Here is a 25,210-nt window from a genome sequence, read left to right on the forward strand (position 1 = left end):
ACAAAGAAGAGATTCTGAAAGTTTCAAAGAAAAAAAAAACCACCACATACAAAAAGATCAGGAGTCAAAACTGGCCTAAGACTGCTCATCAGCACACAAGATGACAATGAAGCATTGCCTCCATGATTCTCATGCAACACTATCTCCAACTGGAATTCTATATGCAGCCAAATTATCTGTCAATTATAAGTACAGATTTACTTAGGCTTAAGAGCTCAGATGTGAAAAACTTACCACCAATATGCCCTTTCGAAGGAAAATACTGGAAGTCTTGCTCTATTAAAACAAATGAGTAAAAAATGAGAAAGACAGGGAATCTAGGAAACAAAGGATCCCACAGAGGGAGGCAAGGAGAATTACTATGTTGATGGTGAACAGGAGTCCAGGATACATATCCTGTAGTCTACACAGCAACCAGCCCGTAATGGAGCAAGGACAAAGAGTCGTGGACGAATGTGGCCAATAAAAGGAGGCAACTATAGATTATCTGATATGCTTAACTGTATTGATCAGTTAAATAATCTGACCAAAGTTACACAACTAATAAGTAACAGGGCCAGAACCTGAACCCTAGTCTCTCTACTAGACCCAATGCCCTCTTAGTCCATTGCCTCTTTGCAGCCAGAAGTCTTGGGCTGCATCTGAGCTCTACCAGTCAGTAGCTAAGAGGCCTAGTCAATATCAGCTGACCTTTTACAGCCTAGTGTCTTGCATCTGACATGGAAATAATGATACCTCCCTAGTGGGATGGCTGTGAGGATGAAATGGGGTAACTTCTCAAACATGCTTTATAAATCATAAAGCACCCCAACGGTATCAGTTGAACCAGTTGAACGGTATCAGTATTATATATAATACAATGTTCCATTTCTGCAGAGTAGAAAACCAAAATGTGGCCATATTCTAGCATTTCTAAATCTGATCTGCCTTTGGAATTCAAACATTCCTTCTCCCCAGGGTCAAACCATCAAAGAGGAAGAGTTGAAGAACTCTGTGTCCCCCATTCTGTCCTGCCAGAGCCGGGCAACCCACCTTGAGAGCCCACTAAAAAGTTCATTCCCTTATATTATTACCTGTTATTCTACTGCTCTCAGGTTGCCAATGGACTTCAGACTAAAAAGTCCATAGCTCAATACACACGACTGAAGGAAAAAAAGAAAAGAATCTGTTGGAAAAACACACTGATGTTGCTGTGGTTTTAATCCTCAGATAATACGGTAACTTGGGGAAAACAAACTGCCCTTGCCCAGTGCCTCAGTACTTTGCCCTGTAGACCAGCCCTCCTGAGACTGGCAGGCACCTACCCTTGTGGAACTGGGAAGAAGGGGAGGGGAAAGGAGCCAGGCCAGGCCCAGTGCCCACCTGCCTGGGCAGCGCAGTGGCATGCCACTGGGCCACTGACAGCAAAGGGTCTACAGCAGAAACCTCAAGAGTCAAGTCCAATGGCATACCCACAGCTTCCTTTCTCTAAAACCCAGTCAGTCCCTCCGATCATCTAACCAATAGCTACCCTCACAGTAAACAAACCACTCTCTAGCCAGCCACCAAAGCCTCTGACCCAACATTTACCCTCACACAGCAGAGAACTTAAGCTCACCCTAAGAAACGCACTGAGCTAACCGAATGCTTGAACACTATCACCCAGTATGATGCTAGGGTTTAAACTGGGCACTGCCCGTGGCCAGCCTGGTTTAGAACTCCCTATAGAAGTGTCTCCTTCCCCCTCTCCCTCCATCCCTACCACACCCCTAGACTAAGAGCTCTGGAGGGCGGGGCCCAGCATGGTGCCTGGCCCCTTGAAAGCCCTCAGGAAGTGTCTGCTCAGCATCATAACCATGAAGAATCACACTGGTCACCACACTCCTGACCTCTACAGAGGAGGTCATAAAGTGAGTCTGTGGCAGCTCCTGCGAGACCCAGGAGGGACCACCAAAAGCAGACAGACCACAGGGCAGTCATCAGCTGGACTGGAGAGTTGTGGGAGAGCATGGGTGGGACCAACTGGGGGGTCTGGAAAACCTGGCTCAAGAGCCTCATCCAGCCATGACCTTAGACTGGGCAGCCACCACCTGGAGGTGAAAGGACCATCTGGGCAGCTGCCCAAGGGGAAAGAAATGGGTCTACCCAAGGGCCTCAGGGGGAAACAAGAGAACTCGGCAATTATTCCTATGTAAGCAGGGAAGGAAGGGAGAAGAGGCTAAAATGATTCCAAGGGTTCTGGGCTAGGCGTGCACAACGACAGCCAAAATGGAAGAACTGAGCAGTGGTGGCAGGAAAGGCTGTGGTTTTCTATTGAGGAAGGTGGTAGATAATACACTCAGGTGTGGACATGTGGCCAGTACAGACATCCTCCAGGCTGGAGAGTGGGCCCTGAGGCCAGTGAAGGCTCCAGGGCCAGGTTCAGAGGGAGACAACAAGGCAACACCTCAGCTGAGGGGAGGAAGAGGACTGAGAGGAAAGTCGGGAAGGAGAAGGTGGGAAGTGCTGCATCAACACAGACCAGGGAGGAGAACCACAGAAAAGGGGGTGATGACCCTGCAGGCGAGGCCATGGCGAAGTCCCCTGGGACATGATGAGTGAACCCCAGCAGCAAGAGGGGAGGGCGGCCAGAAGCCAGCTTGCACACCCAGCCTGGGAGCTGCAGTGACTGACAACAGGAAGCCGCACAGGTGGCCCAGCCAGTCAGGAGAAGGGTGGGCGGTCTCCCCTGTGGAGGGATGTACGTGTGGGCACAGGGGAGCAGGACTGCCTAGAGAGGAGGAGATTCAGGAGCAAGAGAGGAAACCCAGTCAGGAGAGCCAGATCCAGGGGAACCAGATGGCGTGGTGTGCTTAGCAAAGGTGGCAGGCTTAACATCACTGAGAGGGGTAAGGATGAAAGGCCCCCTGGTGCCTGGCCCAGGAGGGACCACCCCCTTAGCTCACAACCAGGGTTTCCGCCCTCCCCTAAGCCTCTCCTCCAGCCACTTAACATTCTCCCTTCTCCTCTACTTTTGTCTATTCTTTAACCTTTGCAGAGTGCACGCTCCTTCCCTTCCTTGAGACGCCGCTCCAGTGAGCCTCGGATCGCCTTGCCAAGCCAAGCACATTCCCACAGACTTCCTAAGTCACAACCCACAAATAACAGCAATAACAACCATGTTGATGGTGCACACATGCTCAGGTTGTCAAGCCTTTGGAGGAGAGGGCGGCATCTGAGAAGCCAGCCACCTGCCCAGCCAGCCACGGAACTTTCCCTGGGTGCGGCAGGCTCTTTACATTCTAAGTCACTAGCTTTGGTGTTAGAGGAGAGAGAGAAAAAAAAAAAAATCCCCTTTGTCCACCATGCAAACTCCTTCTGACCTTTCCCCATGATTGCTTTCTTTCTGCTCACCATCCCTCAGCTTCAGCAGTGTTTACAGCAAGGCTGGGCTGCCCACCATGGGCTGGGCTGAGGCCCGTAAAACTGCCCCCCCCACCCAATGCAGGGCAGGCCATGGCTGGGAAGGACAGCTGCCCTCTTTCTGCTGCCCAGGAATCCAGGCCCCCAATGCCACCCCCGACCCCATCACAGCACACACCCCCTCAGAACAGCAGGCACCTCCATCAGAGTAGCAGCCACCTCCGCCCTCGGGCCTCCACCCACCGGCCCCAGGCCCTCTTCAGGGGCAGGAGCCCTCGCCCCACCTCCACCAGAGCTGGAGGCAATGGGTCCTCTCATCTTCCAGACACCCCGAGTGTGCTCCTGCCTGTATCACGGCCAGCCTGGAACCCCCACCCTCATCGGAGTCCCACCCCTCAGACACCAGGGAGAGAGCACTGCTTCTGGAGTCATACAGACCTGGGGTCAGACCCAGGGGCCATCATTTACAGCAACATGACCTCAGATGTTAGTAGCCCTCTCAGGGGGGCATCTCCCCACCCATAAAGAGGGGAGGACAGTACTGATACTCCCTTTTGGGGCTGGCTGAGGGTTAAATGAGGAGGAGAAAAGTACATAGAGAACCTAACATAATGCTTGGCACACAGAAGTACATAATAATCATAATTATCTTTATTAGTACTATTAGTGAGACAAATCAGAGATAGAGCAAAAACAACAGTGAAATGGGCACCACCTCTTCCTCTCCAGGGCCTTGGCTGCAATCAGGCAAAACAGCAAGTCCAGGCAGGAAGGAGCATGCACGTACACACACTCAGGATGTAAAACCTGAAATCATCACCCACCCGCATGGCAACCCAGACCAGGAGCCCACACAGCACAGGCAGAGCGCTCCTTACAGATTTCAGGCCCGTTTGCCCCACACCAAACCCAATAACTGGGGACTAGCTTCATCCCACGAAAAGGAAACTGAGGCTCAGCAAGGTTCTATCACTTACCAAGGTCACACAGTAGGTAAGCAGCAGAACTGGGACTACACCTCAGGTCTCCCAGCTCCTGGCCAGAGGAAGTTTATTTCTCTCAACCCTATGAGCTCCCTGGACCTATGCAGAAAAGGAGCACCTCTTTCCCAGGCAGGGCCTTTTGGAGAAAAGCCCTGAACTTCCAGAATCCCACAGCAAGAAGGGATTTCTAAACTTCTGCTTCCTACAAGCACACAGGGCCCAGTTGTCTGTCCTGGTTCTCAGTTTGCTGGGGCAACTGGTCCAGATACGCTGCTCATCAGAGGTCATGTACAGGAGTTTGTGCCCCTTTCTAGCTCCCTCTCTCCCTGACCCACAGCACGCATAAGCTCATCTCTCTTCACTTAACCTCACCCATGATCCCCACCAGACTAACGAGATAAAGAGCAATACAATTCTTGAAAACAACAGGGAGAACACTCCTTGCCATATCACACCCTCGGCTTTAAAAAGCTCCAGCTCTCTGGGGTGCATGCCGGCACCCTCATGTTCCCTCCAGCCGGGGAGGCTGGTGTTACAGATTCACTCCTCAATGCTGACCACGAAGCTGGAGGTATTCCGTTATGTAAAAGCAGTTCGCTGAAGAAAGAGGATTTGAAGACAGAAGTTTAGCATTTAGGAAAAAGGGTGGAGGTGGGACTTGACCTTTTTCACTCTGTCACCTGAAAAAAGATACCCTTCTTATGTTGGGAGCTGTGAAGAAACCAGTTTAATTTAGTGTAACCCACATTTGGCTCAAAATAGTTTTCAAATGTCAGAATCTGAAAGTCTAGACTCTTAAGAAGCTGGTGGTAAACGAATCCAGGAAAAAATGTTAAAAACAGATGACCTGAACCCAAGATCAGAGAACTTGAGGTGGCTGAGAATTTAGAGCGGAAGGTTCGGTGGAAACAGCTAGAAACCGAAGTTTTGCACTAGCTTTATTTACTGGTTGTGTGACCTTGGACAAGTCCTCTCTCTTCTCTAAGTTCCTGTAAAATAAAGGGACCAAAAGTGATTTTTCCAAAGCTATTTGCAACTGTGACATTGTGGTAAATCCATCCTCATGACACTACCAGAGAGTACCTCAAAGTAATTATACCTTGTGAAAAAAAAACTGCCAAATTTCTCTGAATATACATCCACCCACATTAAAAGCCACTCCTCTCAGTCTCCCTTGCAGCAAGCGTACCTATGTAACTGAACTCCAGCCCTTGGAATATAAGCAGAGGAGTCATGTGCAAATTTTAGGAACTGTTCCTAATAGACATCTGTGTCTTAGTCCCCTCCTCCCCCTGCCAGATGGCTGCCAAGATGGCTGGAACTCAGGCAGCCACCTTGAAACAATGAGGAGAATGGATCTGTTAAAGATATATAGTAGTACGATAGAAGTACCTGGGTCCCTGACTTCCACGGGTATATACTGGCCTTAGAACACTGCTTTCTAGGCTTTGACATGAGTGAAATATATGATCTTTGTAAGGTACTATCATTCTGGGTGTTCCGGCACACATACAAATAGATCTTGAGGATCCATTGTGGAACAAAAGCTTAAACTAGAAAGAAATATTAACACCTGCTCCAGTTGGGATATTTCAAAGTGTCTAAGGTATTAAATCATGTATTATACTTCAGATAAATTGCTATAAGGAAGGAGACAGAGAAACTATCAAAGGCTTGATCTACTGTGATCTACTTGATCTACTGTGTGCTTCACTATGTCTATTCCAAGCAGGTGTGTTGGTCACTTAGTGACAACTACCCACAAATGAAAGGAAAATTAGCTAGTAGCTCTTCAGTTTCCCAGCAACCTCAGGCTTTTACTACTAAAGAGTGGGGCCACTGCAGGAGACCAAAAGGCCTTGCACTTCCCAGGCTAGAGTAGGGCTGGTCAGTTTCCCTGATACAGGACTCCTCTCCACATTCCTCACATGCCATATGCAGCCTCCAGGTAGCCCTCCAGACCAAGGACTCAAAACTGGATACTGTTCAACGTAGTGGGCCCCCAAGGCTTTGGGAACTAAATATTCATAGGTCCATGTCCTCCACACTACCATCTCATCCCAGATAGCTTCGGTCATTAGAAAGTAAAAATGGCCCCCTCTCCCAGGCCACTCTATCAGCCCATCACACTCTGAAGATGGCAAATACATTCCTTCTTAGGATTCTGTAGGTAAAATACCTCAGTTCCTCACCTATGCCCTCAAGCCCTTCACCGTCCTGAATGATGTACCTCAGACAGGATGATGCTCATGACTCTCGGAGCTATCCCATGCCAGCAGCAGAGTTTTAGAGCTTGGAAAGAACAACGTGCTATATTCCTAGAATTTATTCTGGGAAATAAATACCTCTGCTTTCATAATTCAAAATATAGGAAATTAATCTCAACACAAATCTTGACCAGTGGGTCACAGTGAGAAAGAAAAAAAAAAATGCCGAGACACATCATTAACGAATCTCTTAAGTTATGGCGCCCAAATGTCATACAGCGCTGGCAAAAGTACAGTTCTTTTGGAAAGCTACTTGGCACAATTTGTCAAGTATCTTAAAAGTATTTATGCTCCTTGACTTCGTAATTCCACTTTTGGGAATCTGTCCTAAGGAAATGAGCAGAGGTTCTGACAGATGACTCACAGGGTCCCACTCGTAAGAGTCAAAAATTGTAAACAACCTAAATATTCAAGAGCAGGGGAATGGTTATTTAGAGGAAACCATTCAATGGAATAACACAGCCATTTAAGTGATGTTTTCAAAGACTGCGCAATGAAAAAATATTTGCTTTAATATTATGTGTTACAAAATAAAATCCAGGGAGGCGCCTGGGTGGCTCAGTCTGTTAAGGGTCTGCCTTCAGCTCAGGTCATGATCTCAGGGTCCTGGGATCGAGTCCCATATTGGGCTCCCTGCTCAGCGTGGAGCCTGCTTCTCCCTCTCCTTCTGCCCCCCCCACCACTTGTGTGTGGGCCCTTGTTCTTTCTCTCTCTCAAATACAGAAATAAAATTTTTTAAATAAAAATTAAATTAAAAACAATTCAAATGTGCATAGTATGATTACAACTATACACAAAATTATGCTCAGAAAAAGACTGGATGAAAAAATGCACCAAATGGGGCACCTGGGTGGCTCAGTGGGTTAAGCCGCTGCCTTCGGCTCAGGTCGTGATCTCAGGGTCCTGGGATCGAGCCCCGCATCGGGCTCTCTGCTCAGCGGGGAGCCTGTTTCCTCCTCTCTCTCTGCCTGCCTCTCTGCCTGCTTGTGATCTCTCTGTCAAATAAATAAATAAAATCTTAAAAAAAAAAAAAGAAAAGAAAAAATGCACCAAAGTAAAACTCTGTCCTTGGATAGATTTTATTCTTCTTCCCCTTTGTCTATTTTTCTGTCACCATAATATGCATGTCCAATTTAAAACTTAAAAAAAAAAAAAAAAAGGAATTATCACCATTTGGACACCATCATGGAAATAATTAACAATCTCACACTATCACCCCATAAGCAAATATAACTTCAGAGGGGAGAAGCCTGGCAGAAATGTCCTTAACTAAGGGACCAGTGCTAGCAACACAGATAATGGGTAAAATTGACATCATATGCCTCCAGACAGAACGCACTGAATGAAAACATCATCAAAAACCCAGCTGAGGGGCGCCTGCGTGACTTAGTCGGTTAAGCGGCTCAGGCAGTTAAGTGTCTGCCTTCAGCTCAGGTCATGATCCCAGGGTCCTGGGACTGAGCCTGCATCAGGCTCTCTGCTCAGTGGGGAGCCTGTTTCTTCCTCTCTGTCTGTATGTGGCTCTGCCTACTTGTGCTTTCTCTGTCAAACAAATAAATAAAATCTTAAAAAAAAAAAAGTTGAAGGACATTCTTAAAAATTATCAAGGTCACGAAAGACAAAGACTGAGAAACTAGTCCAGATTAAAGCAGACTAAAGAGATACGACAACTAAATTCAACGTGTGATTCTGAACTGGGTTCTGAGCCAAATGCCACAATCCTGACTGCGATCATTGTACTGTGGCTATGTAAGAGAATAGCCTTGCTTTTAGGAAATACTGAAGGGGGCAAAGGAGCATCATGTCTCTGAATTTTATAAACGTTGGGGGAGAATGTGATAAAACAAATGCGATAAAAGGTTAATATGTGTGGAATCTGGGTAAAGAGCAGATGGGAATCCTTTGTATTCTTCTTGCAACTCCTCTGTAAGTCTGAAATTAGTTAGGAAAAAAAAATTCCCTAAAAAAAGACAGGGAAGAAAAAAAAAAAAAAAGATACCCAGAACACAAGCAAATACTGTCCCCAACTCTTCCGGAAACCCTGTGCCAGCCAGCACACACTGGGGGCACTTTCCAAGGTAGGAGGAGTGCTTATCTGCCCTTCTTCCCTTCCAGCTGACTCTCTGCTCCTCTGCTCACCTGACACTGTAGTTTTTTATAGGATCTATTATATGAAATCTGCAAAGCACTCTGCACGCAGCACAAACCTAGAACGGCTTTGATGAGAGAGAAAAAGAAATACAAAAGAACATTCATTTTTAAATATGGGTAATTTATGCCCTTTAATAAGGCAAATTTTAAGCATCTGTCACCAACCACCACGGCTAAACAGCGCTCTTTGCCAGGAATGAAGGCCTCACCAGAAACCAAGTTTGGGAATTTCACCACTGATCCTTCCCAATGTGTAAATGTCTACCCAGCAGCGTTTGAAATAAAAACAAGTACCGTGAGTCCCTGAACGGGGTGTGTGTGTGAGTGTGTGTGTACGTGTGTGTGTATGTGTGTGTCAGACACACAGAGAGGGCCTGGCTCTGAGTGGTGGAGCCCTGACTAGCTGCAGCTTAGGAGCTAAATGTGCTTATTAAGTAAGAGAGATAGGAAAGCACTTGGCATGGAACAGAACCCAAGACCAAATTCTCCAGTCCCTAAATCCAGGGCCTAGGGATGAGCCCCCAATCACGACAACAGCTCCAAGTTCAGAGTGCTTCCTGTGTAACCAGGAGCAGCTAAGAAATCCACATGCCCGTCTCACTTAATCATCTTGACAAGAGAACTCAGCAGGTCCTTTTGGTATCACTATTTTATAGATAAGGAAACTGAGACGAGGAGGAGCTAAGAAACTTGCTCAACATCACACAGCGAGTAGATGGGTGCACAGTGACCCAGAGCCCCATCTCACAGGCTCGGATGCCCCAGCCGGAGCACAGAGACCACAGACCCCTGGAGCCACACACATGTCCCTGCTGGGTCGTCTAAACACCAAGCCAGGTGCACTTCCTCTATGTTGCTTCCTTTAAACACCACACCGCACATGTGGGCCACGAAATACAGGGTTCCTCCCTAGTGCTCCCCACAGCATGTGGCGGTCAACAAGGGACAATTCAGGGGCAGGACAACTGATCTGAGAGCTTACGAAAACAGGTTTTCTTATCCTGAAATTGCAACTGCAGTGCATTTAACCGGACTTAAGTCCCTAAAGCTTTTAATGTTTTGAAAAACCTCTCCTAGTGCCAAGAGGGCTTTGGGCCGCTGCCAGCCTGGTGTGCCAGGCCTGCTAACAAGGAAGAGGGGGTAGAGGGAGCAGTGAATCAGGCAGCAGGGAGGGAGGGAGAGCAGGTAAATTCCCACTCCGGAAATCCAACTCTGCCTCAAAGCTCCGTTAATTGATAAGAAGGTAACAATTCAGGCACTCACGACCCATGGTGTATATCCATGCTTTTACACACATTCTCTCTCTCAGTCCCTTAAGGTTGAGGGTTTAAACCAGTGTTTTCTCCCCTTCAGGCTTCAACTCACGAGCCGAGTCACAAAATCAATTCAGTGGATTACCACCAGCATTTTAAAAATGACGCTAACTAGAAAACATCAGTATGTACCATAAACAGCAAGACTAAGTGTTCTGTAAAACCTTTATATCTGTTGTAGTTACATACATATACACTTGGCAATGATGTAAAATGTAGAGTTGTGTTTGCAGCAGTTGCAGTAAAAATGATCGAAAAACTGTCATAAACAATCTGGGCGGGAGGTTGTGTTATCCCCACTTTAGAGACGTGAAAACTGAGGCTCACGGAAGCGAAGGGACAGCCCTCAGGTGAAGCCAAAGACTTGCCTGACTTCTGAGCACAGCGAGTCCACACGAACACTTCCCAGATATCCTTCAAGCCTGCTGGGCTCCCTAGAGCTCCACCCAAAACAAGACCAGAGAGGCCACCAGGACCGCCTTCCCCTCCGGGGCAGCCATTAAGGGACATCAAGTCAAGGAGCTGCAGCGACAACCTGACCCATCTTCCCCTGCTACCTGCTCCCTGCAGTTCCCTACACGCCTTCAGAGGAAAGCAAAGCAATGCAGGCTCGAGCCAAGGGCCACCTCGCAGCGTCCCATGGATCACGACATGGGAGAGCATGTTCCATGCCACTCAGCCCAGAGTAATGGCCTAGGCGGGCAAAACACTATGCACAAAAACTGGTAAATCTTCCTGCTTTGTAGGCACAACAGCTCTAAGTATAGGTTTTTTAGAAAGAGATTCTTGGGCCTGATCCTTGAAGAGCATCAGCCCACAGATCCCGGAAGGCGGGGAATCCAACCGTACACGTATCCCCTCCAGGGGATTTGGATCCACAGCCAGGTTGGGAAACCTCTGCCACCCACCCATGTTTGGACTCCACGTCACTCCGTTCTCCTTCACAGCCGGAATCCCCCAACTCCGGTCACCCCCCGTCCATTCCTCAGCCCCCTCAGATGCTCCCCTACCACCACCACCAAGAAGACGCTGATTGAGGAGGACCCGCAATGATTTCCACACAGATAGCCCCACAGACATCTCCAGTTCTGTGCCTCACCTGTGAGCCCCAGTGGGTCACTCCTGGCCTCCCTCTACCTCTCTAGCCATGCTTCCCATCTTCTTTGCAATCCCTTGTCCCCCCAGCCTTTCAATGTGGAAGTTCTTCGGGGTTCACTTGCCTCCACCTTCTCTCCCCTCTCTACACTCACCATGGGGGCCTCACCCACCTCTGGAGCAGCACCCCTGAGTTAACATGTCCAGCCCAGACCTCCCTCCTCGATGCCATGTCCTCACATCATACCTACTCAGTGGCTCTTAAATGGGGGTCACATAGAATTCTCAAATGTTAAAAACCTAAATCTCATACAAAGAGACACAGAGCCTCTTCCAAAATGTTACTGAGCTCTTAATAAGGGACATCAAAAAAAGATATAAGGAAAAAAAGACTTAAAAATATTTCAAAAAAAGAAGTTATAAGAAACTAATATGCATACAGGTCATAGGGAGGAAAAGGCATCCTGTTAGAAGGCTGCTAAATCTGGTGTCAAACTGGTTAATGTCCTGCAGGGACACCACCTCCACTCTCTTCTCTACCAAATAGAAATCATTTGCATCTCATCTACCTATAGAGTATGTGTCCTAAAGAATAATATACAAAGTTATATTCCCTAGAGCACCAGGTGGCCCTTAGCCATCCTTCTTAGACAATGCTCTAGTATGACATTATAAAGACACTAAATCAGCTTTTCTTTCCAAGTTTTGGGATAATTCTTCTTTACACTGAGGTCTATGAACTTGGGTGGGGAAAAATTCTATCTTTATTTTCACTAACCTGTAAATGAAATTTAGCCTTACCTTTATTACAAAGGTAGGTAACAAACTACAGAAGCACTAGTAGGTGTCTGTGACGCAGAAATCGTACAAATTTTTTTACCCTCATCCCCCAGAAACCACATTTTTCTCATAACAAAAGGTGCAGAGATCTTGAAACACCGTTGATGCTCATCACTAAATAGTACAGAAAATACCAAACCTGCCATCAGTTCTTCTTAAATGATGCATTTATGAATATAAATATTTTTATCACGTACTTGTTGTAGTATTTTGGTAACTGTATTTCAGTACCACTGGTTTGCTTTGTAATCTTACGCATTGTTTTATATATTTAAAAACGTTATTCTAGGGGCACCTGGGTGGCTCAGTGGGTTAAAGCCTCTGCCTTCGGCTCAGGTCATGGTCCCGGTGTCCTGAGATCGAGCCCCACATCGGGCTCTGTGCTCTGCAGGGAGCCTGCTTCCCCCTCTCTCTCTATCTGTCTGCCTCTCTGCCTACTTGTGATCTCTGTCTGTCAAGTAAATAAAATCTTTGAAAAAAAACAAACAAAAAAAAACGTTATTCTAAGAAAGGGTCCATAAGTCCTCAGAGAAGCCTTTCCTGCCTCCCTGCATTAAGGTTAGGACCCATGTTATACATTAGTTTATCACCTTATATTTCCTCTTTCCAGCACTTCCTACCTGAATTAATAAATTAGTGGCTCCCCCACCAGACAAGGGAAGGGATGATGTCCATCTTATTTACCATTATGGCCCTAATACCTCAGCATGATATATCTAACATGTAAGACCATCAAGAAATATCTGTTTAAAAAGAAAGAAAAAAGAAAGACCTGGGGGATGAATGAACACCATGACACAAGTAGCATGCAGATGTCTGTCCACATGCCTTAGAGATACAGAGCATGTACCGTACTCTGTCCAGGGCCTAGCAAAGTCAGACCCCTTGACAAAAGCAGACCCACTTAGTCTTTGCAAGCCAGCTCTACTCAACCCAACAACAGAACTTTCCAGGCAACCTCACTTCTCAACTCGATACTAGATCACCTCCATGTTTCAGCCCCAGCACAGAGCCCTCGACCTAGGTCTCCATCAATACCTTCCAAAGCAAGGACTAAAGCATCTGCTCATGAGTTAAAGACATCTGCTCAAGCCAAAGGGTTGGGGGAATGGTAAGATGGGGGGGCGGGGCAGAGGGTGGACACCTCTACCCTGACCCCAGCCAGCTGCCATGAAGTCAGCCACAGGCTTGTCATCAGGCCATCTGGCAACAAAATGCGCGTCTACCTGGGGGCTCAGGATGACCTTGGAGAATAAAAAGACATCAGAAGGATATTCTAACCCTACAGTCCATCTGAATGTATTTAATCCCCCACCCCATGATGGCAAAGCTAGTATTTAGAAGTGGTTTCACCAGCATAAAATACATGGAGATGCTTTGCAAACTCTAACATCCTCTACAAATGTGCCAAATGTCATATACTCCTCGACAACAGATCAACTGGGTAGCCAGAAGCTCCAGTCAGCGCTGCAAGATACGCCAGGCAGCCCAGCGATGGACAGGCATCACTGCTCCTCCTGTCCCCGCTGGGACCTAAGATGCTAGGTACGGGGCGGGTGGGAGTCAAAGAAACCACGAAGTCCTAGGAACACAAGAGAACTTGGGCTCCTTACACACCATGCATCACTCTCTGACCCACTGTCACTAAGCCTCCCAAACCTGCCACCACCACTAAATGACACACGAGAGCCCCAGGGAACAAAACCACACAGCTGGAGCAAACCCTCTGGGGAGACGGTGTGGTTACTCTCCTCATTCTCAAGAGAGGATCCACGTTCAGAAGAAACGGGACAGAAACCCAGAGCGCCTAAATCTTTAGCCCCTCCACAGCCCCTCTCGCTCATCCAGGGGCTCCGTGGGGGCCCACCCACTGAGAGGCACGGAGAGTCCAGAGCCCAGCTCAGAGGGCCTGTGACGGGAGAATCCCAGCAGCAGAGCCCCCCAACTCCCAGCCTGAAGCCTCTGCTCACACCCCCTCTGGCCCTCCACGGCCACAGCCTCCTAACTGGCTTCCTGAGCACCTCTCCTCTCCAACTTGAGATAACTGCCATGGCTCCCATTTACTACCCCCCCACCCTCCGTGTGCTGGCACTGTGCTGGCTGCTTCCTGTGTTATTTCTGATGCTTTCAACTCTGCAAAAGGGTATCATCACCACCACTAACAAGAAAGAAGACGGAGGCAGGGCCCAAGGTTTCACAGCTCCTGAGCGTCAGGCTGGCTAAAAACCCATGTTCTGTCCACAGCATCACACTTGACTTTATCTTGTAGATAACAGAGAAGAAAGTGTTGTTCTGGGAAAATTCATCCAGTCTCTTCCACAACAACCCAAGCCTACACTGTGCACTGACTGCTCTTGTTATTAAAAGGGCAGCTTTCATCACATCTCTCCACTACCTACAGAATCAAGTCCCCAAAGCTTCGCCAGTCATGTAAGGTTCTTCACTATCCACTTTCCCAATCTTATTCCCCCTCCCCAGACTCAAATCTTTCCTTCCATTCAGCCTGGACCATAACTCCTCATTGCCCGTATTTCTGTCTCAGACAGTTTCCTTTCTCTGCCTGTGACAATGGTTCCCTCGGCTAACTATGGACTAGGGATGACTGTATGCTGGGTCCTGGGCTAGGTGTTGGGGACACAATGGGCAGAACCAGGAGGATCCCCACTGGCACAGAGCTCAGGAGTCAGCTCTCGTTGTACGGCGTGAGCTGGGACCCTTCTCTGTGACAAGGTGCCCCATGGTCCCACCCCGGCCCAAATCCACAGCGCTCAGTGACAAGGTGCCCCGTGGCCCCACCCTGGCCCAGATCCACAGCGCTCAGTGTCTCCCTCCCATATGGCTCTCAGCTGTTCCTCCAACTCACGTGCCGGTTCTGTTTTAAAACTTCCTCTGTAATGTGTTTATTTCTGTGGGAAAAGTGCACTCCAGATTCCACACAGCATTATAAATGGCAATTAGGTCCCCAGGCCAGCCCACAAAAGCCTATTAGATATATAATGGTGTAGAACCTAAATACGTGTACATTGAAAGCTCCTCGGGAAAGACTGGGGACAGACATCTCCCGCTTCCTGCAGCCCTGCCCATATCCCACCAGGTGCTGAGCCTCAAGCCACTGTCAAGGGCAGAGGCCAGAGCAGGGGCTGGAGAAGGGGGAAGCGGGTGGAAGGTAGGGGGCTGGGACGGCAGAGATGGAGCAGTAGGAAACCTGATTTATAATTCAGGAGCCTGGCACCAATCCCAGCTCTGCTTTTACAAACACGGTGGCCTCGAGACCCTTCCCTCGCCAAGCCTCGCTTTTCTAAAATGAAAGAGCTGAGTTACGTTGGTATTTCTCAGACTTCTGAATCTCAGAGATTGTCAGGATATATAGTTTTTTAAATATATTTCATATATTTAAAAAATACTTTAAAATACATATGTTTTAAATATAATATATAATGTATATTCAATATTTAAAAGAATTTTATCAATACCTTCTAAAAAGCACACGATACATGATTCCTACTTTAATTTTTCAAAAGGACACTGAAAGCCACCCCCTCCCTCCAACATGACATCACGTCAAAAAAAAAAAGCAGACAAGTTTTTAAACTGAAAATATCTGGATTCATGGAAAAAGCATTCACTGTGGTTACTTTTCCAATGTGTCTATTATCCTATGAAAACTGTCAGAGCCCAGCTTCGGTCCTTGGCCTGACTGTGGAACCAGCTGAGCTGGGTGACTTAGCGTCCTCTCCAGCTGCAACAAGTCTCCATCCTGAGAACTGGAAAAAGACTACACCACAGTCAGCGTGGACGGTCTGGGGAAGGGGCAGCCGCAGAGGGGAGCTGAGCTGGGCAGCAGGAAGGGACAGTCAGCCACAGAGACACGGGCAGGACAGCACAGCCTCCCCAGGCCGAGGGCAGAGACAGCCAGCCAGGAGGGAGGGGCTGGAACTAACTGGTCCGAAGAATTAACTGTGACTCTCTTCATCCCCATATTCTTGTGCAAGGCTGAGAGGCCGGACCCAAAGGAACATTTTTTTTCCTTTATTAACTTTTCTGATCAAAAACCAATACATATTCATAGAGAAAACTTGGGGGAACAGAAAAAAAAAAAGCATAAGCAAAGAAGTAAACAAACATCACCCACAACTGTGCCTTCCTCAACAATCGCTATGGGCGGTCCAATGCAGGGCTAATTCCTCAACCAGTTACGCAGCTACCATCAGCCACCCTGGGATTCATGTTGTACCCTGCTTCTCCCCTAATTATCACACTCAAGCACTTTCCCACGTCCCTAAATATTCCTCATAAGCATCATAAAATATTTTGATAATCATGGCATTCTAGTAACTACAAACATTCTTTATAAACATCACTTGCCACGGCATGGGCAGGACCAAAAGTCATTTAAACCGTGCTCTTATTGTTGAGCATTTAAGCCATTTCCTAATTTTTGCTGTTGTAAAAAATGCGGTAGGTATGGATCACTGTCCATGAATCTCTGTAGACCCCTTTATACTGCTTCATGTTCCTTGGGTCACAGCCTAGTGGTCTGCACATATCAGCTCTCGGTAAATACTGAGTGAACAAGGAAACCCAATACACTCCCAGGACCTGGGAACCCTTATCAGATGGACATAGAGTTTAAATTTACAGAGGCCCACCCTGGTATCCACAAGCCACTCGACAATGAAACTGCACCAATGACACCTGCTGAGCCGAGCTAGGGCGTGGGGAAAGGACAATGTCTATTTCATGCTGCAGATTCCCCATTCTAGTGCTCCTGGAAAACCTACTCACCACCCCTCCGTACCTCAACGCACCAGCAGACCTCAAAGGCTGGTCTTGGCACTTTGCACTCTCCCCACCCTCCCTCCAGACTGTACAACCCACTGCCTCAAGAAAGCTGGGGCTGACCTTCCCACCAAATTAATGTGTGGCCCCCTCTTCAATGGAGGCTCTCAGCCTTTCGGGTATTAGAGTTCACTGTCCTGTCTTTATTTGGTCACAGGACTGACTCCCCTGCCCAAACCAGCGCAGCACTGGGGAGGGTAGGGACAATCTGTGCTTTGCTCTCCATCCAAAATCCAATCCAACGCCAAACAATGTGGTTGACAAATAAATGTTTGCTGAATGAAACTTCTTCCCAGTCAGGTTCCCAAGCCCTCTACTTTTACAGAAGGGGGGCTGGGAGAGGGAAGCAGGACCCCCTAAAACAGCCCAAGTGGAAAGACCTGCTAGGGGCTCCTGCTGGAGCTGGCCCCCTCTGCCCAGTCCTATAGCACCACCTGGCCTAGAGGCCAGCCCTGGCCAGCTGGCTCCGGAAAACAGAATGCAAAACAGATCTTACACACACAGATGCAGGTGAAGGGACACGGTCCCACTCCACACTCTCTCCCAGAGGGAGAAAGGCCAGATCCAGGAGGCAGGGAGCTTCCTTTCCCACCCACTTCCAGATAACCCGAAGAGACAGGGCCACTCCTCACTGGTGATCCCCAAAAGGCAGGGTATCTGGAGATGGAAGTGTTTCAAGTAACTAAATCCACACTCCAGTTTTCCTCATGTTGCCCTGCATCCTTGCCACACCCAAAAGAAAAAAAAAAACTGAAAAATCTGGGCTGGAGAGGGTGCTAGCAGCATAAAGTTTTCCACTGGAACTTCAGGGAATAAAGAAAAAAAGGAACCAAGATTGCCCTAAAACAAGGGAGACCAGAAGTTATGGAGATAAGTGGAAACAGGCCGGATTATCCCATCACACCCCCACAGTAACACCAAGGCCAAACCCAGAGAGTCCAGGGCACGGTGGCCACACACATTCTGGCCTCTTCTAGGGATGCCCCGGGGCAGCTACCACCCCCAACCCCAAGTGTAGCACACTCCTCTCAGAGAGTCCACCACTGCCAGCACACCGACCCGACCACCCCTCTTTCACTCTCCTCCGATTTTGCAATTCCCAAAACTTCCTTCATCCGACCCCCTTGACGGCCTTGTGAGCGGGGTGCCTTTACCGTCCCCATTTCGTGGATGAAAAGACTAAGTCAGATATATTAAGTGATAGTCTGCGCCACAAGCTAGAAAGTGGCTGGGGTTCGAGCGGGAGGCCGTTGGGTGTATGAGCAGAACTCCTCCGCGGACCCCACCCAGCCCGCCCGGCAGTGCCTGCAGGCGGGGGACCAGGCGGAGACAGGCAGTTTCCCGGCTGCTCAGGGTGAAAACCGAGAGCGAGGTGGCCCTAAAGCGAGGTTTCCGGCATTGCAGGTATAAAGCACCCCCATGCCACCCAGCACTCACACAGGTGCAGGGCCCAAAGCCCGGGCGCCGCGCACCCCACAATCCGCCGGGGTCCCGCCCTAGGCGGCGGATGCCCCCTGACTTGCACCCCCGCAAAGTTGTGCCCGCGGCGCAAGCATCCAGCGCGGCTCCCTCCAACCCTTGCGCCCTGGAGCGCTCCGCGAGGAGGGTGTAGGGGCCGCCCCGCCGCCTCCCCCACGGCCACCGGGTCCCTGCCTGCCCAGCACGCACGCCTCCACCCCGGGACTTGGGGGCTTCTCCCCGCTTGTCCCACGAGGGCCGGGAGCAGGGGGCGCGGACCCCAACGCCGGGCGCACGTGCCGCCTCCGCCCGGACCCCAGCTCCGCAGCCTCACCGAGATCGCCAGCAGCAGCAGCCATGCCCGCCCGACCCGCGCCATCCCTGCCGCCGCTGCCTACGGCGGGCTCCGCTCTCCACTCCCGCTCCCGCGCCCGCAGCTCCGTAGGGTCCAACAGCCACGGCCACTTCCCAGTCGCTCCCCGCCTCCGAGTTCCCGGTGCCACGTCTGCCAAAGCATGCGCACCAGGGTGGGAGAGGCGGCCGGGAAGAGGTGCTTGCTGGGAGTCGTAGTTTGCAGCAGGGCTGGGCTGGGAGCCTCTAGCGTGGACTTGGCCCTAAGGGCACAGAGGCGCCTGAGTGGAGTGCGAAATGGCAAGGTCAGCCTGTAAGGGAAGACAATTAATTTGCAGGGCTAAGTCTGTGCCTGAAGTTTCAGAAACGGAGGTAAGTTTTATTTTCCCCACTCTGAGGATGAAGAGGCAGCCCAGAGAAGTTAAGTAATTTGCCTCAAATCACATAATTTGCAAAAGGTGCAAAGGCAGCAAAACGTGCTGCTTGTGGAGGGTAGAAAAATCTCACACTTACGTTGTCTTTTGTTCATTCAGAAAAACTTTACTGAGCTATTGGAAAACACTATGGCAGTTCCTCAAAAAAAGTTAAACATGGATTACCACATGACCTAAAAATCCACTTCTAAGCATATACGTAAAAGAATTGGAAATAGGTATTCAAACAAATGTTTGTACACAGATGTGCCTGGCACCATTATTCACAGTAGCCAAGAGTTTTCCGACTCAAGTGTCCATTGAAGGATTAATGGTTAACAAAATATGGTACATCCCTACAGTGGTATATCACTCAGGCATAAAAAGGAAGTACTGATGCGTGCTATAATGTGGATGAACCTAGAAAATATTATCTATTGAAATATTATGCTGAGAAAGAAGCCAGACACAAAAGATTGCATATTGTATGATTACATTTAAATGAAATATCCAGAAATAGGTAAATCCATCAGGACAGAAAGCAACTAGTGGTTGCCTGGGGCTGGCAGGGAGGAGGGTTTGTGAAGTGAATGCTCAGTGGGTACAGGACCTCCTTTGAGGGTGGTAAAAATATTTTAGAAAGAGGTAATGATTGGACAAAATTGGGAGTGTGCTAAATGCCACTGAATTGTCCATTTTAAAATGGTTACTTTAATGTTATGTGAATTTTACATCAGTAAAAATTTAAAAAAAAAAAACCCACAAAACTCTACTGAGATGCCTGGATGGCTCAGGAGGTTAAGTGTCTGCTTCTGGCTCAGGTTGTGATCCCAGGGTCCTGCGATCGAGTCCCACATTGGGCTCCTTGCTCAGTGGGGGGCCTGCTCTCCTTTGCCTGCCTCTTCCCCTGTTTGTGCTCTCTCTATCAAATAAATAAATAAAATCTTTAAAAAAAAAAAAACCTCTATTGAACTCATTCCATGCTAAAACATTCTTGCATGCAGTTATTCATTCAAAAATGTTTATTGAACACCTACTACATCCTGAGGCTCAAGATACACACTAGTGAGATAAAAAGGGAGTGCACAGACTGGGCTTAGTAGGTTATAGGTGAAAGATCTTTGCTCACTGTCTAGAGGTTCAAAGCTCAAAACCTAGAAGACATCCTTGACTCACTGTCGGTTCTCAACTGACAGTGAGTTTATCCAACCCATCACCATGTCCCATCATTTCTACCTCCACTATCTATCTCTTCTGCCACTTCCTGAGTTGAAGTCACTGACATGTCTCACCTGAGCAAGGGTAAAATCTCCTGGTGCATTTCCTGCTTCTTCCTCCTCATACCCGCTACAATGCATTTGTTAATGTCAGTTGGAGCTTGCCTGTCACTTCCTTGAAACCCTCTAATGGCTTGCCGTTGCCCTTAGAATGAAATTCAGACCCTCCACATGACCTGTAAGCCCTGCATGCTCTGGGCCCAGCCCTCTAGACCTCATCTCCTGCCTCTCCCCTACCCTGTGCACTTGTCTCCAGTTACACAGACCATCATTTTTCTGCCCATCTCCCACCTGAGAGCTGTTACTGCTTCTGGGACAATACTCCTCCTATATCCCTTGCCTTGACATTTTCCCTCGCCCTTGGTCTGACTGGCTCCTTCAAATCCTCCATGACTCTCCACTCAGATGGGCCCTTGGAGCCACCCATCTCCAGGAGATTTTACCCTCCCCACTCCCAAGCCCCTTATTCTCTAGCTCAGGTTCTGTTCATCTCTTGCTCAGCACTTACCACAATCTGCAATATACACTTAGTCGCATTGTCTATTGCTACAAACGAAATGTAAGTTTCACATCTCTCTTTTTGCCACCCACCTTCCGAGCCTAGCATAGGACCAGAGCCTCTGGTGTTTCTCAGAGTTCTTGATGAGTGACTGGATGATTAGGTAAGGGGATATGTTGGGGATTTTCAAGAAATCCTAATGCAGGTTGGGAACAGGACTTTCTCTGTATGTTCTGCTCTGAACTTCAAGTTCATGATCTATACTGGGGAAAGTGGGCCTTTCAGCTCTGTGGGTCTCTGTTTCTCATCTATCTGATGAAGGGGCTGGTGAGGATGTTAGGACAACTGTGCTCTCACACTTGCTAATGGGAGTGAAAACTGGCTCAACCACTTTGGGCAACAGTACAAGGTATGTACCAAAATGTTCATAGCAGTTATATTCATAGTAGCTATTGTGGGCTAAGTTGTGTCCCCCAAAGTTCATATATTGAAATCTTAACCCCCAGTACCTTGGAATTTGACTGTTTGGAGAGAAGGCCTTTAAAGAATTAATTAAGGGGCGCCTGGGTGGCTCAGTGGGTTAAGCTGCTGCCTTCGGCTCAGGTCATGATCTCGGAGTCCTGGGATCGAGTCCCGCATCGGGCTCTCTGCTCAGCAGGGAGCCTGCTTCCTCCTGTCTCTCTGCCTGCCTCTCTGCCTGCTTGTGATCTCTCTCTGTCAAATAAATAAATAAAATCTTTAAAAAAAATAAAGAATTAATTAAGGTTAGGTGGATTCATTGGGTGGACGCTCTTATCCAGTGTGACTTGTGTCCTTACAAAAAGGGACAGTAGGGAAGACAGAAGGGAAGACTATGTGAAGACAGAGATAGACAGCCATCTACAAACCAAGAAGAGAAGTCCTCAGGAGAAACCAGTCCTGTGGAGGAGAGTGAACCCTCGTGCACTGTTGGTGGGTATGTAAATTGGTGCAGCCACTGTGGGAAACAGTATGGAGGGTCCTTAAAAAAAATTAAAATGGAACTACCACACAATCCCAGTAATTCTGTTGCAGGGTATTTACCCAAAGAAAATGAAAACACTAATTTGAGAAGATATATGTGCCCCTTTGTTTAGTTCAGTGTTATTTATAATAGCCAAGATATGGAAGCAATCTAAATGCCCATTGATAGATGAACTGATAAAGAAGATGTAATATATATATACACATAATATACAATGGAGTATTACTTAGCCATTAAAAAGAATGAGATCTTAGGATACCTGGGCAACTCAGTCATTTAAGTATCTGTCTTCGGCTCAGATCATGATCCTAGAGTCCTGGGATCAAGTCCCGTATCAGGCTTGTTGCTCAGCAAGGAGCCTGCTTTTCCCTCTCCCTCTGCCCTTCCCTCCACGCCCACTTGTGCTCTCTCTCTCTCACTCTCTCTTGTTTTCTCTCTTTCAAATAAATAAATTAATTCTTTAAAAAATAAGAATGAGATCTTGCCATTTGTGACAACATGAATGGACCTACAAAGTATTATGTGAAGTGAAGTAAGCCAGGCAAAAAACAAATACCATATGATCTCACTTATATGTGGAAACTTAATAAGAAAACAAGCAAGCAAACAAACAAACAAACCCCCCATAAATACAGAAACAATCGATTGGTTGCCAGAGGAAAGAGGGTGGCTGAAATAGGTGAAGGGGATTAAGAGGTACAAACTTCCAGTTAAGTCACAAGGATAAAAAGTACAGCATAGGGAATACAGGCAAAACAGATGAAAGGGATTAAGGGTCACAAACTTCCAGCTATAAAATAAGTAAGACATGAGGATGAACAGCACAGCACAGAAAATATAGCTAATAATATTGTGATAACTTAGTATGGTGACAGATGGTAAGTACACTTATCATGGTAAGCATTACATAATGTGTAGAATTGTGAAACTACCTGAAACTAGCATAACATTGTATGTCAACTATACTTCAATAAAGAAATTTAAAAAAATTCTTCTCCCACTCAAAAAAAAAAAAAAAAGGCAGCTAGCCCTGCTGATGCCTTGATCTTGGACTTCTAGCTTCCAGAATTGTGAAAGAGTAAATTTCTCTTGTTTAAGCAACCCTGTCTGTGGCACTTTGTTAGGGCAGCTCTAACAAACTAATACAGTAGCCAAGACTGGAAACAGTCCAAATGCCCTTGAAAAATAGTTAAATAAATGATAGCATATTGTGCAGCAAAGAGAACAATGTAGAGATATACAACATGAATGAATGTCAAAACCATGATGTTGAATGAAAGTAACCAGACAAAAAGTACATACTGTATCATTCCATTTATCAGAAGTTCAAGAACAGGCAAGCATGATCTATTGTGTTAGAAGAGAACTAGGAATTACCAATGCGGGGTGTTGTGGAGTGGGGCGAGATGGCAAGGAGAAATCAACTGGGAAAAAATATGAGCAAATCTTGGTGCTAGAAATGTTCTGTATTTTGATTAAATAATAGTTACATAACAGCCTGCATATGTAAAAATTGACTTATTAATTGAGCTGAATTATAATGAGCTGTACTCTAAGATTCATGCACTTTATGTAAATCATGCTCAATTTTTTTTAAGTCAAAAAAAAAGCAGGGTAGGGTGAATCCACTCATCTTTATCATCCCTTGTAATTCTTGTATCTCCAGAGTCCAGGGCTGTCTAAAAGCTCCCGGGTTGGGAAGAGGGCTGGACTCTGCAGAAATTTAAGTGCCAAAAGGGAAAGAGTCCGGGAGAGGAAGGAAGGAAGTCATGAGCCTGTGAGCCAGAGAACCAGAGGGCAAGGGACTGAGAGGGGAAAATAAAAATTGCCAAGAAAACAGGCCATTTCATTCTGCAATTGAAACTAACTAAAATGAGATTTATGGCCCTTCTGGGATTGTTTAACAATTCTAAGCTCCATTCTCCTTGAAATATTAGGAGACTAGCACAGGGCAAGTGCTGTCCCTCCTCCATTACAGCCCTCCGTGGGAGCCATCCATTTTCCAGCAGTGGCCACAGGGGTCAGGCCAGAGAAACTTCTTGTCCTGCAGTTTACTGTGAATTGTGTCGCCACCTTATATTTGTGTAGCCAGCTCTTCTCCATCATCTCAGCTCGGATGAGGTCTAACACAATGACCATTTTCACGACATTCAAGCACAGATGAGAATTGGCCAGAACAAAACAGGAGGAATGATGAGCCAAAAAGCCAGACATGAGAGTATATTCCATATGATGCCACATATATTTAAGGTACAAAAAGGCAAAAGTTACCTATTTTGTGAGAAGTCAAGGTAGTGGTTCCCTTTGAGGGAAGGGTGTGGGGAATCGCCAGAAGGGGTCTCTTGGAGTGCTGGGGTTCTGTGACTCTGAGCACAGAGCACCTGGGGAGGCCAACTTGGTGAAAATTCATCACCCATATTCACAGGGGAAGCTGAACATATGTTACATTTCATTAAGTTTACAATTACAATTTACAATTAAGAACAAAAAAAAAAAAAGAGGAAGGAGAGGGAGGGAAAGAAAATTCAGCTCTGAAAAGGAAAGGTGAAAAGAAGGGAACTTGTGAAGAAGAGGTAGCTGGGAAATCATTCTGTAATCCCTACACCAGGGTGAGCATCTAGTCCCAACAAAGAGAGATTGAACACGATGACTCCTAGTGCCCAGATCTCCTGGTGCTGTTCACCAACCTTTGCCTCTGTTCTTCATGTCAGCTGGTGTGCTGCTCCCCCACCCCTCCCCTGCTCGGCTGGTACACACCCAGATGGGGCACCCTCCCCCCTCTGCTCCAAACACCTCTTGGGACACTCATCAGCCTCCCACCAATACCCCCACCCATCTGGGTCTAAGTGTCCCTTCTCTGGGCTCCCACAGAGCATGGAGCTCTTAATACCATCCTGTTGGAACGTGGTCCTTAAGAGCAGGGATTGTGACAGATTCCTAGACAAAAAAAGTAGAACAGTAATTTCCAGGAGCTGAGGGGAGAGGGGAATGACAATGACAAGTTTTTGTTTAATGGGTAGAGAATTTCAGCCGGATGATGAAAAGTTCTGGAGATGGAAAGTGATGATGTTTGCCCCACAATGTGAAAGTGCTTACTACGACTGTATGGTACACTTTAAAATGGTTAAAAGTGGAGGATAATTTTTTCAACAAATGGTGCTGGGAAAACCGGATATCTGTACCCAAAAGTATGATGCTGGAGCCTTACTTATATATACCATATACAAAAATTAACTCAAAATGGATCAGAGACCTAAACGTAAGAACTAAAACCATAAAACTCTTAGAAGAAAACACGTAGGAAAAACTTCATGACATTGGATTTGGCAACAATTTGTTA

General features: G+C 47.3%; 1 protein-coding gene across 1 annotated transcript in view; it reads right to left on the bottom strand.

The window, feature by feature from the left end:
* PDIA5 (protein disulfide isomerase family A member 5) overlaps positions 1-18,831 on the bottom strand; it is a 91,388-nt gene extending 72,557 nt beyond the window's left edge. The window contains exon 1 of the mRNA XM_047735278.1: positions 18,662-18,831. Within this exon, the coding sequence (XP_047591234.1) occupies positions 18,662-18,706 (45 nt within the window). The 5' untranslated portion in view covers positions 18,707-18,831. The remainder of the gene's footprint in view (positions 1-18,661) is intronic.
* Between the last annotated feature and the right edge of the window lie 6,379 nt (positions 18,832-25,210).

This window comes from Lutra lutra, chromosome 1 (assembly GCF_902655055.1).
Source record: "Lutra lutra chromosome 1, mLutLut1.2, whole genome shotgun sequence".
Classification (NCBI taxonomy): domain Eukaryota; kingdom Metazoa; phylum Chordata; class Mammalia; order Carnivora; family Mustelidae; genus Lutra; species Lutra lutra.